At 41.4% G+C, this 16,396-nt stretch overlaps 1 protein-coding gene across 5 annotated transcripts in view; it reads left to right on the top strand.

The window, feature by feature from the left end:
• Positions 1–16,396, top strand: part of ATP7A (ATPase copper transporting alpha) — a 59,797-nt gene that overhangs the window by 12,312 nt on the left and 31,089 nt on the right. For all 5 annotated transcript variants that reach the window (XM_050964577.1, XM_050964576.1, XM_050964580.1 and 2 more), the window contains exon 2: positions 15,598–15,738. In XM_050964577.1, coding sequence (XP_050820534.1) covers positions 15,619–15,738 — 120 coding nt within the window. In that variant the 5' untranslated portion in view covers positions 15,598–15,618. The remainder of the gene's footprint in view (positions 1–15,597; positions 15,739–16,396) is intronic.

The following is a 16,396-nucleotide window of genomic DNA, read 5'->3' as shown; positions in this document are numbered from 1 at the left end:
GGGGTTGGCTTATTAATGAGTATAGAGAGGGAGAGGTGGGACACAGCTCCTTCCCCCAACGGAGGGAGCAAGGAGAGGCAGCAAAGCCAACAGGGAAGAGGCAGGGCCAGAGTCTGTCTGCTTCTGGCCACACTGCTCTCCCCCCAGCCCCAGAAGCAGCTGCAGCCCCGGGGCTGGCAGGCTGCAGCCTTGCCGCTTGGCACCGTCCCCCGGAACAGGCTGTGGCCGTACCGCCCGGCCCGCTGGAGCAAGTTGTGGCTGTGCCACCCGGCCCAGCCTGCTGCAACATGCTGCGGCTGCGCTGCCTGGTCTGGCCTGCTGGAGCAGGCTGCAGCTGCACTGCCCAGCCTGCCAGAGCAGCTCCAGCCAAGTCAGAGACATCCTCCCCAGATAATAAGGTGGGAAGGGATGGGATGGGGAGAGTGTGGGGGCCCCAGGCTTGGGGTGGTGTCATGCAGGGATGATCCTAGGGGTTACTCCCCTGACTCCGAGCTTCTGCCCCCCTCCCCCCCAAAAAATTTCCCCACAAGTTGCTGTCCCGGCCCGTCAGGATAAGCAGCTGTCAGACTAGATCAGGGGTAGGCAACCTATGGCACGTGTGCCAAAGGCGGCACGCAAGCTGATTTTCAGTGGCATTTGACCACCGGTCCAGGGGGCTCTGCATTTTAATTTAATTTTAAATGAAACTTCTTAAACATTTTAAAAACCGTATTTACTTTACACACAACAATACTTTAGCTATATATTATAGACTTATAGGAAGAGACCTTCTGAAAACGTTAAAATGTATTAGTGGCATGCGAAACCTTAAATTAGAGTGAATAAATGAAGACACGGCACACCACTTCTGAAAGGTTGCCGACCCCTGGGCTAGATTATCATATTCAGTGGACATAACTTAAAAAATCTGTTTTATTTGAAAATGCTTCTTTGCCTGACACCTTTAGATTTGGGTGCAGTTATATCAAGTAATAAAAATAATCAAATGAATAATGGCGACCATTTGCAACAAGTCCCATTAACCCTGCTTTTGGTTGCAGGCCTCTGGTAAATACTGTTCTTATCATAAATATCTCTTAACAAGGGAATGTACAACAATAAGTAAATCATAAAGATCTAATAACATTGTCTAATCTAAGAGTGAAATTCTGCCCTTGGGTCCATATAAGACTTTAAGTTCTCCAGTTTCTTTCAGGGTGCTAGACGAGAGGCCGTGTAGTCCAACGAATAGGGCATTTTCACAAGTAAGGAGACCTGGATTCTAACTGCAGTGCTGCTGCTCAGCTGATATGTAACCTTCTGCGAGTCACTTCCCCTCTGTTTCTACTCCCACATGTTGTCTTTTGGATTGGAAGTAAGTGTAGAGTGCTTAGCACAATGGGGCCCTGATCTTGATTTGGGCCTATAGGCATTAGTGCAAAAATAGCTTTTATATAGCAATTTCTGACAAAATTTCAGCCAAGTTAGTGTAATAAGTTAACAGCATAAAAAGCTAAGTCAAGCAACATGCAGCCAAGAAGAAAAATGGATTTGGAAAAGTATCCAGCCTTTCTAGCAATAGGTTAGGGAACTGGAGTACTCGTTTTAGAGGAGAAGATTTAGAAAATCTAAGTTTTTTGTTTTTGTTTTTTCAAAAGAGCAGTGTGGGAATATGGATGCCTTCCAAATATATATAAAGTACACTCATACTGCATAGGAAATGCTGTAATTTATAGTTGATATTTATATATTAAAAAAACCAGTGGCTTGAGGAATTTCTAGTTCCAGAGACTATGCTGAAATAGAGGTTTCTCTTGTTGTAGTGTCCTCAGCATAGCCATCCATATCAGGAATGACTAGAGTTCTTAAATATTCCTCAGTATCCTTATGTTAGGGAAACTTTTTTTCATGTGAACTACAGAGCAAAAATCTCAAAGTTTTAACAATAACAAAAAAGCCTGCCCTTCTTGACAGAATTTGTGGAAGTCCTAACAAATCATTGGAGATATTTTCTGCTCCTGGTGAGGATCCTTTTTTGGAGGAAAAGTCTTTTTCTGTACATAAAATGTACACCTTCAAGCCCATCAAACCGGACTGACATAATCTTGAGATTAGTTTATTTAGATACTATGCTGGACAAGACAGTATGCAAACTAGCCGTACAGGTGGTAGGGTTGCCAGGTGTCCAGTTTTCAACCGGAATGCCCGATTGAAAAGGGATCTTGGTGGCTTCAGTCAGCAGCGCTGACTGGACTGTTAAGTGCGGTCGGCGGCAGACTGGGAGCTGAGAGCTAAGGCAGGTTCCTACCTACCCTGGCTCTGTGCTGCTCCCAGAAAAGCAGTCACCAGGTCCCTGTGGCCTCTAAGCACTGGGTTGGCCAGGGATTGGGATGCTCCACTCGCTGTCCCCCCCCCCCCCCGAGTACCAGCTCTGCAGCTCCCATTGGCCAGGAACCTTGACCAATGGGAGTAGCAAGGGGCAGCACGCACTGCGCAGAGCTGCCTGGCTGCCCGTATGCCTAGAGACTGCAGGGATTTGGCAGCCACTTTCTCGAAGCAGGAGTAAGCTCTGCTAGGACCCTGCACCCCAACCTCCTGCTCCAGCCTTGAGCCCCTTCCCTGCACCCCAAAGTCCTCAATCCAGCCAGAGCCTGAAATGCCCCCCAAACCCCTCACCCATGGCCCCACCTGGAGACCTCACCCCCCTGCACCCTAGCCCAGTCCAGAGCCCGTCCTGCACCCCAAACTCATCCCTAGTCCCACCTCAGAGCCTGCACCCCCAGTCTAGAGCCTATATCTCCTCCTGCACCCCAATCCCTGGCCCCAGCCAGTGAGTGAGTGAGGGTGGGGAAGAATGAGTGACCGAGTGGGGGGCTGGAGAGGGGGCGGGGCCTTGCAAAAGGGGCCGCGCAGGGGTGTTCGGTTTTGTGTGATTAGAAAGTTGGCAACCCTGCTAGGTGGTCATAATTGGGTGCCTGGCTGTAATTAAATTAGTTCCTTCCACATCTGAATGTCTCAAAGCATTTTACTAACATGCCTATATCAGGTTTGCAGCACCCCTGTAAGGTGGGAAAGCTCTACTGTTTTTCTTTTTCACCCCTTGTCCCTGTTTTACAAATAGGGAAATATGCAAGTTGACTTGCCACACAGGAAATCTATGGCAAAATCCAGAATAGAACCCAGGTCTACTGATTTCATCATGTGTTTTAACGGTTAGAACTTGCTTTCTCTTGATATGGTCCTTATTTGTTCTTTGGTTTGTCATCTATTCTATCCTTATTTGAGATAATATTGACTACAAGATATAATAGTCAGATACTGTTTATTATTAATCTACCATCACAGCTGTTACTATGAATGTTCATGTAACAATTCTATAGTGTAAACGCTTGCCTTTCAAAAACTGATAGTGATTTATTTTCAGCATTTTTTATATTTATTGTTATGCAGCTTTTAAGCTGTTAGGAATTTTTTTATAAATTATTTAACGGTTATTAAATCTATTTTTCAATTGCTTAAAGCAATGTAGTCAATTTTAAAATAACAAGTATTTTTAGATAGTGCTATTATAGTTGCTTTTCAAGTTTGACTTGGAGACAGCGTCCTCTTAGCTAAAAAGGGAGTTTAACCATTGCTTCTGTTAGAGCTATCAACTGGAGTGACAAATAATTGATTTGTTTGGTGTCTGCACCAAAAAATCTCCCAAACAATTGTTTTTAAGTTAAACAAAATATTAAGTTCAGCTAGAAACAAACATCTTTTCTTTTATTCCATTTAATTTTTGGATGTTCTTTATCCTTTAAGTTTTTTCAATAAACCAAGGTACATTTTGAACTGAGTTTTGAAATGTCTTTTTTTGGCTTTCAGGTTTTTTTTTTTTCTTTTTTTGTCTGACACTATTTGCTAAATTTGACCTAAATTCACAAATAATTTTGGTTGATCCCAGATTAGATTTTTTGTTTGGTGAATTATACCCACCTCTATTATCAATAAGGATGCTAACTGAATTGGTTGTATTATGTAATGGCTTTGCTAAATAGCACATTTTATAAAGCATTGAAGTAGTACTGCTAGTTTGCTTGTATCTACATATAATGCAACTTTTCAGATTTATACTGAGCAGCCTAAAATTTAACTTTAACAGTTAATATTTCCCCACCTGATCCCTTAATTCCAGGAAAAAAATCATGTCTGTGGCATATGTGCAAATTTTGCAGACTAATTACAATCCAGAAGTCCATATGTTGTTTATATAACACAACTTCCTTCTGTGTATCAGTCCTATCTTACTGGCATTTTTTATATATGGGCTTTTTAAAAAAAGGTTCAAGAGATGAGGGGTTTGGCTGGCTGGCTGGCTGACATCTGTGTTGAAGATTTGTGATGGAGCTTAACCTTTTCTAAACCGGGCAGCTGTTTTAGGCTTTGAAATGCTGGAATTCTCCTCTCTCCCCGCCCCCCCCCCCCCAAGAGATATAGCTATGGAAGGCTATGCTAAATAACTTGGACTGAAAAATTCAGAAATAAGGCTGTGGCTTATCAGGAACTCATGTCAATGGATTGTAACTCCTTCATGCCTCTTGGCACGATTCTATATGTTACCGTATCTTAACACGCTGTTCTGTTTGCCTTTATATCATTCCTAATGCACAGAATCTTTACAAATGGATTAGCATTTCAGTGCATAACAAAACTCAGTTGTGGAGAGGCTACCATGAAAGAAGCGTATTAAGCATCATAAGGCATTTGGACTTGTGTTAAAAAACCACGAGCAAACTCCTCATAGCTAAAAATTACTAATTAAAAATGAGAATACTAGATGAAAGATGAGGACCCATCACATGCAGTGCAGTCAATAATTATTGTGCCAGTTGTGATTATACTGTATGTCAAGCAATAGATCTGCATTTTAGTGTCCAGCCTATTGTTTGTGTGCATTATTGTTCTTAGCCCCTTTAACAGTACTGATCTCAGAATCCTTGTTTTTGTAGCAGTTGTAGAAGAACAATATGTCTTTTGTTTGTTCCACCTATTTATTCATTTTGTTGTTTGGCCCTCTGAGGTAGTAGCTCATGATTAGTCTAGTTCATGTAAGTGTTAATACTGACTTCTGCTCTAGCCATAAGTACAAACAAAGCCAGTGGCTGCTTGGGGCCCCACATTCCCTGCAGATTCCGCAATCGGCAGACTGACCCTGTCTTCTCTATCAATGAGACCAGGAGACACAAAATAGCTGCCTGCCTGACATCATCTTCTCTTCCCAAACCAATCCCCAGCAGCAGGACCAAAGGCAGAGGTAACTTTTGTCATTTCTGACCCTCCACCTTTGAGCAGTACTGCTTCTGCCTGTTGCCCTTGCAAACTAGTCTTGGTTGGGATGAGAGGATGAAACCAGAATAATCTATTTTAAATGTTTTTTGCAAGAAGCATGTGGCATAAACACTTTGCAGTTCTGGTGAATGTCTGAATAACTAAAAGTAGGAGTACTGCTCATACTCACTGTTGATGTCTGTGACAGAAATGTTAAATCATAGAGCCGGGTTTTTAAGGGTCTTGTGATGTTAAGATTTTCCCTGCTTCGGCTGACACTTGCTGCATGCAGCTCTGAGTTTGGCAGATGCCTTGATCAAAAACTGCTCTGTCAGATACCTATCATGGAAAGTTGGTGTTAAAGTTTAGAAAGATTTGCTAGTCTTAATTGAGGATTTCAGAGGAAATGTAAGGAATGCAAATCCAGAAAGTCTCAACTCTTCAAACTAGTTTTTATGCTTGTTGTGAAAGTTAAGTATGGGCTACTGTAAAGATTAATTTCCTTGGACCTGTCTCACATTCCAAAAATACTAAAATCCTAATAGAACTAGAAGTTAATGTTACAGGTGATGTATGTTGTGAGCAAAGAGGTTTGTCTTGAGTTATGTTGCATTCAGTTTACCTAACCTCACTCTCCGCCAATCTTGATTTGAGACTGGGAATTAACACATCAGAAACTAAATGCAGAGTACTAAATTCAGGGGAATTGTGCTGTACCTAGTTTAGAAATCTGTTCAAGGGCATTTGATCAGCAGTCTGGCATTCAGTGACAAGCTCTCTGCTAGAAATCAGTAGCCTGAGGATGATAAGTTATAAGTGAAAGCTTTTAAAAATGGATGTATAATTAACAATGCAATATTTTACCTTTATTTTTATTTTGTTTTTTAGGTTTGTGGCTAGGTTTGCTCTTTACTTTTTCATTTGACGTTGCATCTTTTAAATATAATCTTACTTGCTTCGTTGTAGTTGCAACATACACAAACTGGACAGAATTTAGTTATAAACTTCAATAGTGCCAAGGTTCTATTGCATAAGATCACATTGATCATAATCTTCTTTGCAGAAATACTGAGCAGTTTGTTAGTTATGGACAAACTCAGATCTGATTTACCATTCTGTTTTGTTGAAACTGAAATAAAACTTTGGCAAAATTCTAGCTTGAAGAATTTTAAGAATAATTTGAATCTATAGATCTGTGGTTTTTAACTTTTTTTGTTTTTGTTTATGAACCTCTAAAAAAATTTCAAATGGAGGTACGAACCCTTTTAGAAATCTTAGACATAGTTTGTGGTCTGGGCATCTGCGGATCACAGACTGAAAACCACTGCTATAGATTTTTAAAGAAAATTGTAACTGAAAACAAATACCGAAAAATGTTGCTAATAGTATTCAGACTGGGCCTAATCCAACCCCCTTTTGAAATCATTCACTGACAAAAAAGAAACTTTGTTAACATGGAGTTAAGATTGCCTTTTGGTATTTCTTAACCTTCCAGAATGTCTTGTTTAGCAAAACTAAACCTCTGAAAACCAGGAAATACAAAGTTAAGGTACATGTCAGTGAGCCTTTTACTCTGATTCTGGACCTGGCAATAACCACTGGGAATTATCTGCATTCACTCCCACTGTTTTCAGTGTTGTATAGCTATATTGAATGGTGAAGGGAGCAGCTTGGCATAGTTGTGATTGTGGTAGGAGGAGATCTTGGGGTCTCTGCCCCTTTGTGGGGAAAGGGGTCTACTTCTCCCAGCCGCTCCCCATTTGTGTGATCGAAGTCAGAAATGTATGTATTTCTTGAGAAATTAGCATTATTTCAGAGATGCTCTGTAGGATCAGAAAGTTCTGTAGGTTGTGTCAGTAGCAATGCACTTATCATGGGGATTATGAGCAGTGAGGCCTCAAATGAGACTGCTCTGTGGGTTTAATGATAAATATAGTGTTAAATAGCATCCTGTGCATAAGGGTGAAGGGGTTATAAAAGGGAGTGAAGGTTTTTTAAAATTTAGCAGCTGTGTTGTTGTTTCTGTGGGTTAAATGTTTGAGCGTAGGGCAGGTGTAGGTAGCTCCTATTCAGTACAGATCTCCTGAACATGGGTTTTGTCTTTACCAAAGAGAAGGCATTGTGACAGGTTCCCCTCCCCCTCTAGGTTGCCACCTGGGACTGGGGTACCACTGAGCCTGCCTGACCCACCAGCCTGGGCTCCCTTCGCACTGCATTGCTGAGGTAAGTCAGCCAAGTCCTCCCTCAGGCTTCAGACTGCTCTTTACCAGCCCACATACAGGTAGGGGGACATACATGCTGAGATCAGCTCTGATGGAAAAACTCAGCTAAGGAATTGCCCAGTATCCTATCCCCCACCCCCGGGTAAACCCAAAATTGTACCATTTTAAACTGCACAGAGCTCTATACAGCCTGTGCTCATGACATTTGCCCCCTCCCTCAATGTGGAAAGAGCTTTTTGCCCCCAGTTACGAATTCCACACACTAGGTTTCAAACAAAACAAAAACAAGTTTATTAACTACAAAAGAGAGATTTTAAGTGATTATAAGAAATAGCAAACAGATCAAAGCAGACTATCCAGCAAATAAAACAAAAACGCAATCTAAGCTTAAGATACTAAAGCAGGGGTCGACAGCCTTTCAGAAGTGGTATACCAAGTCTTCATTTATTCACTCTAATTTAAGGTTTTGCATGCCACTAATACATTTTAACGTTTTTAGAATGTCTCTTTCTCTAAGTCTATAATATATAACTAAACTATTGTTTTATGTAAAGTAAATAAGGTTTTTAAAATGTTTAAGAAGCTTCATTTAAAATTAAATTAAAATGCAGAGCCCCCTGACCGGTGACTGGAACCCAGACAGTGTGAGTGCCACTGAAAATCAGCTCACATGCCACCTTCGGCACCCGTGCCATAGGTTGCCTACCGCTGTACTAAAGAAACTGGTAACAAGTAGTAATTTCTCACCTTAAATATTGTTTTAGGCAGATTGCAGAGATTCTTCAAGGCCAGCTGCACTTGCCTGCAGCTTAAACCTTCAGATATTTCATTCACAGGCTAGACAACCTTCCAGCCTGGGCTTAGACCTTCTCCCATCGTTCAGTCTGTTTCTTAGATGTTTACAGCAGTCATGTTTGGCAGGGTGAAGAACCATCCCTGATAATGTCACTCCTCTACCTTAAATGGGTTTTACATATGGTGGGAATCCTTTGTCTTCCAGTGTGATTCCCACCTCCGGTCAGTGGAAAAATACTAATATTATAATGGAGTCCAGTATCAGGTGACTTGATGACTCCGCAGCCATAACTCAGAGGCTGTTTGCAGCGTTGTCAGGAAACCTTTCATAGAGAGAGATTAGCATCTTCTGTGACCTATTGTTCTTCTTAATGGCCATTTCCAGCCATCAGTCTAGACTCATTTCATTCTGTCTAGTGACCATTCCCCAGGTGTGAACATATTTGTAATAGGTACATAAATAACATTCCTAACTTCAGATACAAAAATGACACATGCATATAAATATGATAATCATATTCAGTAAATCATAGCCTTCCCAGAGATATCTCAGATGCCTTATCTTGCACAAAATACATTATAATTATGCCATGCTCATATAATAATATTACTATGAAGAATATGAGGCGTAATGCCACAGGCATTAGACTCTGTCCTATAGTGGTCACATACTGTTTTCCCTGAGTGTTATGCAATATGTGCAAAGGCAGACTGCAAGTACGTGTTAAGAGTATGCTGGAACATGGCTCAAAGAGGTCATAGTTAAGGTTGTCTTGGAGTATACCTTAACTCTGTATTTCCTGTTTTTCAGAGGTTTGAATTTTGCTGAATTTGGCATTCTGGGTGGGCATAAGATACTACGACAACCTGAGCTTTACAATAACAACAAATTACAAGACAATCTGAGTAGATGTGCAGATTTTAGAGCACATAGGAAAGTCAATCTTTAAACAGAGAGGTTTTCTTAAGTGTAATTATAGCAGAGTGTCAGAAACATCCCATTGTCTTCAAGAGGAGTTGGATTGAGCCCCTTGCCAAGTTCTAGGCATTTTGTGCCCAAACCCGCAATGTGCTGGTTTCATTTCTCACTTATTTCAGTTGCAGTTGAGGGCACTCAGCACCTTGTTGTGTGTTCTCAGCTCATTGCAAGACCAATCCCTTAACCTGCAGTAGCAGAAATCTTCCAGAGAATTACTAAATGCATTGAAGTATGGTGATTTTAAACTAAGTTGTTCCATATTTGTAAGGGTATGAACCGAATAAGTCAGAGAATCGTTTCTAACTAAATATTTTAAGTTAAACTTTTGAAATGTTTGCACTAAATGTAATGATAAGTAAGTGCTTTAAGTAGGGCTGTACCCTAAAAAGTGTTTCTGTTAAATTAGTGTGTGAGGCTCTGGGTTTTTTTTGCCTTCCTCTGCAGCATGGGGCACGGATCATTGCTGGAGGATTCTCTGCACCTTGAAGTCTTTAAACCACAAGCTGAGGACTTCAGTAGCTCAGACATAGGTCAGGGGTTTGTTACAAGAATGGGTGGGTGAGATTCTGTGGCCTGTGTTATGCAGGTCAGACTAGAGGATCATCATGGCCCCTTCTGACCTTAAGTATCAGAGGGTAGCCGTGTTAGTCTGGATCTGTAAAAGCAGCAAAGAGTCCTGTGGCACCTTATAGACTAACAGACGTTTTGGAGCATGAGCTTTCGTGGGTGAATACCCACTTCCTCAGATGCATGTAATGGAAATATCCAGGGGCAGTTGTATATATGTGTGCTAGCAAGCAAGCTAGAGATAACGAGGTCAGTTCAATCAGGGAGGATGAGGCCCTGTTCTAGCAGTTGAGGTGTGAAAACCAAGAGAGGAGAAACTGGTTCTGTAATTGGCAAGCCATTCACAGTCTTTGTTCAATCCTGAGCTGATGGTGTCAAATTTGCAGATGAACTGAAGCTCAGCAGTTTCTCTTTGAAGTCTGGTCCTGAAGTTTTTTTGCTGCAGGATGGCCACCTTAAGGTCTGCTATAGTGTGGCCAGGGAGGTTGAAGTGCTCTCCTACAGGTTTTTGTATATTGCCATTCCTAATGTCTGATTTGTGTCCATTTATCCTTTTCCGTAGAGACTGTCCAGTTTGGCCGATGTACATAGCAGAGGGGCATTGTTGGCATATGATGGCGTATATTATATTGGTGGATGTGCAGGTGAATGAACCAGTGATGGTGTGGCTGATCTGGTTAGGTCCTGTGATGGTGTCGCTGGTGTAGATATGTGGGCAGAGTTGGCATCGAGGTTTGTTGCATGGATTGGTTCCTGAGCTAGAGTTATTATGGTGTGGTGTGCAGTTACCGGTGAGAATATGTTTCAGGTTGGCAAGTTGTCTGTGGGCAAGGATCGGCCTGCCACCCAAGGCCTGTGAAAGTGTGGGATCATTGTCCAGGATGGGTTGTAGATCCTTGATGATGCGTTGGAGGGGTTTTAGCTGGGGGCTGTATGTGATGGCCAGTGGAGTCCTGTTGGTTTCTCTCCTACTGCAAGACAAACCCAAGAGAGAAACCAACAGGACTCCACTGGCCATCACATACAGCCCCCAGCTAAAACCCCTCCAACGCATCATCAAGGATCTACAACCCATCCTGGACAATGATCCCACACTTTCACAGGCCTTGGGTGGCAGGCCGATCCTTGCCCACAGACAACCTGCCAACCTGAAACATATTCTCACCGGTAACTGCACACCACACCATAATAACTCTAGCTCAGGAACCAATCCATGCAACAAACCTCGATGCCAACTCTGCCCACATATCTACACCAGCGACACCATCACAGGACCTAACCAGATCAGCCACACCATCACTGGTTCATTCACCTGCACATCCACCAATATAATATACGCCATCATATGCCAACAATGCCCCTCTGCTATGTACATCGGCCAAACTGGACAGTCTCTACGGAAAAGGATAAATGGACACAAATCAGACATTAGGAATGGCAATATACAAAAACCTGTAGGAGAGCACTTCAACCTCCCTGGCCACACTATAGCAGACCTTAAGGTGGCCATCCTGCAGCAAAAAAACTTCAGGACCAGACTTCAAAGAGAAACTGCTGAGCTTCAGTTCATCTGCAAATTTGACACCATCAGCTCAGGATTGAACAAAGACTGTGAATGGCTTGCCAATTACAGAACCAGTTTCTCCTCTCTTGGTTTTCACACCTCAACTGCTAGAACAGGGCCTCATCCTCCCTGATTGAACTGACCTCGTTATCTCTAGCTTGCTTGCTAGCACACATATATACAACTGCCCCTGGATATTTCCATTACATGCATCTGAGGAAGTGGGTATTCACCCACGAAAGCTCATGCTCCAAAACGTCTGTTAGTCTATAAGGTGCCACAGGACTCTTTCCTTCTGACCTTAAAGTCTACTTGAGTCTATATTCACTAAGTTATGCATCATCATCAGATGAACTCCTTTTCTAGCTAAGTTATACCATATGAAAAAATTTAGTTAGTTACCAGAAACTTTATCATTTTTCCTATTACCAGCTTTGCATTTAAAAATCTTGCAATAAGTGAAAAATGTTAATGCTTGTGTGCTGGCATTTCATCATCACTCTGTTTTACCCTTTAAAAGGGCACCAGGTTAATTCCTTTACATGTAGAGTTTTTCACGCCATTAATTTTTTTTTGTGGCATTTATTAGTTATATAAATAACTATTCCACTCACTATGGGTGGAGTGGAGTGGAGGCGTCTTTGCTAAACGAATAACAGGCACCTTGCCCTGTCCAGTGATGCCAACTAGTTAGAACAATAGAATAACGAAGACTGAGTAATGGGGGTTATTGTGATTGGAGCACATCACAGGATAGAGGGTTTTAAAGAGATTTTTGGACGAGATGGAGGGAGGTTGGCATACCTTAATGGGAAGGCCATTCTGGGGACACACCCAAAGTCATGAGTGACTCAGTGAGTGAGATATAAAGGGAGTATAGAAGTGAACCTTAAAGGGAGTGTGTTGGAGAAGATAAGGGCAGAGAGATAGGCAAGATCCATTGTCAGCTAATTGTAATGTGAACGATAAATATGTCAAGTTGTATTAATGTATAACAGAATTAATATTTACATTACTGGAAATGCCAGCATATACACACGCTGTGTTGGTCACTGATGTCAAGGGAAAAAGTGGAGAAAAATTCTACTGATCAATGTTTTTTTTATTACAGAAGATGTTTGGATGAAAAAGGCCTTTTGTTTGAGTTCATGTATAGCTGCTGCTTATTCCTCACCTGAAATCCTTTTTCTTTGTTGTAGAAATAAATAATCTTTACTGAATTATTTGTTGTGTAATAAACCGGGTTCTGAATTTGGGTAACAAATAAGCAGCAGGTGCAGATGAACTTCTAAAGATCCTGTTTTCCCTATGAACATTTTCTAGAAGTAATATAAAGAGAAGGGAAGAAAAAAACCTGAAATTTGTACTAGAGATGCCCCCCCCACTAATTAGGCCATCATCTTCCTCCCAACTGTTGCAGAGTATCCACAAACACTGATCCTGGTTCAGGAAAGCAGTTATGAACACATTTAAGTTTCTTTTTTATTCAGGAGAGTGCTTAAGAATGTACTTAAGCATTCTCCTGAATATGAATAGGGATGTATTTTTGAACTGGGAGCACAGTTCTGCCCCCTTTCATTAAAAGACTACCTCCATGAAGAAGCCAATTACCATCAGTCACTTGGGTAATCACTTAAAACGGGTTTCACTGTACAGCAGCATCATTATGTGGAAAGTAGGATGTCTTTCTGAATATTTCCTTAGAGTGTCAACAGAGCTATAAAATGGCAGAAACATTCCTGTGGTTGACCTTGAAAGAGCATGCTGAGGCAACAGTAAAGAGGGAAATAGTTGTTAAAACTTAGTTTTATAAAATAAAATAATCAAAATAAAAAATTCCCATATTCCTTAAGGTTCATTTGTTTTGTGCTGTGTTTATGGAGCCAAAACCCACCAATTTCTGTAGCAAAACAAGGTAGCTAAGACACACATTTGTCATGTTTGTGTCCAGAGAGCTGGATGAATACAGCCATTCATACTTCTTAAAAATTGAATTTTGATCCCATTTACTCTTCTCCCACCCAATAGCGGCTGCCTGATAGACAAGTTCCTTGGAGCAGTGTTTTTCGAACCGTGGGTCGCGTCCCACTACTGGGTCGCGTCATGTAAGGCGCTGGGTCGCCTTGCTCTGGTCAGCACCGCCGACTGAGACTTTTAAGAGTCCCGTCGGTGGTGCTGCCCAGCTAAGGGAGGCTAGTGCCTACTTTTTCCGACACCATGCTGTGCCCCAGAAGTGGCCAGCAGTGGATCCGGCTTCTAGGCGGAGGGGCCACGGGGCTCCGCATGCTGCCCCCACCCTGAGCACCACCTGGTACATATCAATTTGTTTGTTAAATTGACGAATTTACATAAGCTTGCAGCATTCAGCAGGCATAACTGGACACTGCAAGACAGAGGTTCCTAGGGTTGTTTCTGGGACCAGAGATATTGGCCGGTGTCATTCACTTGCAAGTAGCTGGGAGGAGCTTACATGCCAGAGGCTGTGTGCGAACAGCCCAGGAGTGGGGGTTCTTACAGCAGAACAGGGTAAGTCTGGCTCCCAGAGTCAAGGACTGGAGTGGCCTAGCAGATCACTGGTCCAGACAACACCAGAGGGGAACATCACAGAGGACATCAACCATTTTCTTCAACTGGGTCCCCAGGAAAAAAAAAGTTTGAAAACCAATGCCTTAGAGAGACAAGGTGGGTGAGATAATATCTTTTACTGGACCAGCTTCAGTTGGTGAGAGAGACAAGCTTTCGAGTTTACACCGAGCTCTTTTTCAGATATGTTCATTGTTACGTTTCCCCTTCACTTTGCAATCTTCATATATTCTTAGTTAGTTTGTTGAAATGGATGCTAATTAGACCAAAGTGTCACTCACGTTTCATCTCATTATTAAGCATTTAGGCTTCAGAAGCGTTTCAACTTTTGTGTTGTTTTTCCTGTGATAGTCATGTATGTGAGTTCAAGATAAGAGATAATCCTAATATTCAAGTGGTTGCTTGACAATCTTTGTGCTGTTCTAGTAGATTTCAGAGCAAAACCGGATATTTTCGTGCTCTTGTATCATGGGGAGGAACAGCATATTGATTCTGAATGAATTACAGGAGGCAAAGTCTCTCTGCAAAACCAGTTTTATGAAACATTTTGAATGTTATACTGTAGTTTAGTTTTCTGGCAATAAATTCCCATACCAGCGAAGCAGGTAAGCTTGTGGTTTGCTTTAAATGCATGAGTAGTCCCATTGAAATCATCTACACACTCTGCTGTCTTCATTGCCGTCAAACATTAGGCAGTTTATTTTTTTCCTTCAGCAGTTGCTCATACTCTTTCCTGGTCAAATGTCTGCTGTAACTTTTATTTATAAAAGACATAAATTCTTCCCCCTTTTTCTCCTTGTTTCAAAGCTTATTCTTGTTTTCTATGACTTTTATTTTTTTTTTTGCCAATGGCTTGCATAAGCTAAATACTTTGCATCAGACTCTTTTGTTTGCTTACTTCTCCTAGTAAAATTTTCAAGCTTGAAAATATAGTTTTAATTACATTCCATTTAATCATTTGGTTCAGTACATTTTAGCATTTACACAAACAGAAATGAATGCAGCATCCTGCTAAGTAGTAGTAAGTAGAGCTGTCTCGAGGACATGTCAAAAAGGACCCCTTATCTTTTCCAGTTCATTTCTTACGACTACATTCAATATGGCTGTTCTTGTTAGTCACACAATAATGTGTAAAACAAACAGACCTGTGGAAGAATTAATTCTCTTCTGCTCATGCATTCTTCTCTCCTTCAGATTTCACCCAGTGCCATGGTAATTACAAAAAGCCACATCTTACTGGTTTGTTTGTTTTTAACTCCTTGCTTGAACACTAGTGATTCAGAGCTGGTACATGAAATTAAATTGTCTTGGCTATAGCACAGAGCAAGTTTTAAATGTATGAACTCTTTTCTTAATAAGTATATACTTCAAAGGTAAAGGATGTATATAGATGGTTAAAGGATTCCTTTAGACATCTATTTCTCTGCAGTTCCTTGCCCCCCACCAAGTTGTTACTTGTACTTAAATTATATGTTGCCTGTTACAATATCTATTTAATCTTATGCAGGTGACCTTGTTTTAGACCTTCAGTGCAAATATGAAGTTGGATTGCCTTTTTTTTTATTATTCATGTCTCAATATTTCCTTTTGACTGATAGGAATGTGAAGACTCAAGCAGAATGGATCCGTCAGTGGTGGCAAGATCTATGGTAGCCTTCGTGGAGGGTATGACATGCAATTCTTGTGTTCAGACCATTGAACAACACATTGGGAAACTGAATGGAATTCACAATATCAAAGTAAGTAACTCTATCAGAGTCTTCTACGTGATATGATTCTAATGGGAGAAGCCATGATAAAGATTGATCTGAAGTATGCAGCAGAGGAGGAAAGGACTTACAAAATATATAGTCATGTTATTACCTGTGAATCTGCTGTTTAGAGTGGCTTTGGCATATTTCCAGTGTCAGAGAAATGCAGAGATATACTTTTTCCTGCAATTGATGACAATTCATTTCATGTTTTTTCTAAAGCACCTTTTCTCTCATACTTAACCGAGTTCAGCAATGTAATGTATTGAAAGCAGAGGAGAGGAGATTATGTAGAGTCCAAAAGAAGAGAGCAGATAGAGGTCAAACGACAGGAAAAGTGGGGGTGGTCCACTTTTAATCCCAGTAAAATAGTAGTAATAACACTTAGCTCATACCCAGGGATTTCCGTTAGATATCTCATAGCACCTTTACAAAGGAGGTAATCATCATTATTCTCATTTTACAGACGGGGGGAAACTGAGGCACAGAGGTGACGTGACTTGCCAAAGGTCTCCTAAATCACAGTCCAGTGTTTTGTCCTGTTGCCTTCCTGTGGCTGTTTTACCCTAAACCTCTTTAGATCTTTTCTTGCAGTCTGGCAATGTAGTGAGGCAGCTTGGATAGCCTGTGAAAGGAGGGTGTGCCT

Source organism: Gopherus flavomarginatus, chromosome 8 (assembly GCF_025201925.1).
Source record: "Gopherus flavomarginatus isolate rGopFla2 chromosome 8, rGopFla2.mat.asm, whole genome shotgun sequence".
Classification (NCBI taxonomy): domain Eukaryota; kingdom Metazoa; phylum Chordata; order Testudines; family Testudinidae; genus Gopherus; species Gopherus flavomarginatus.
This window is presented reverse-complemented; position numbering and strand designations above follow the sequence as displayed.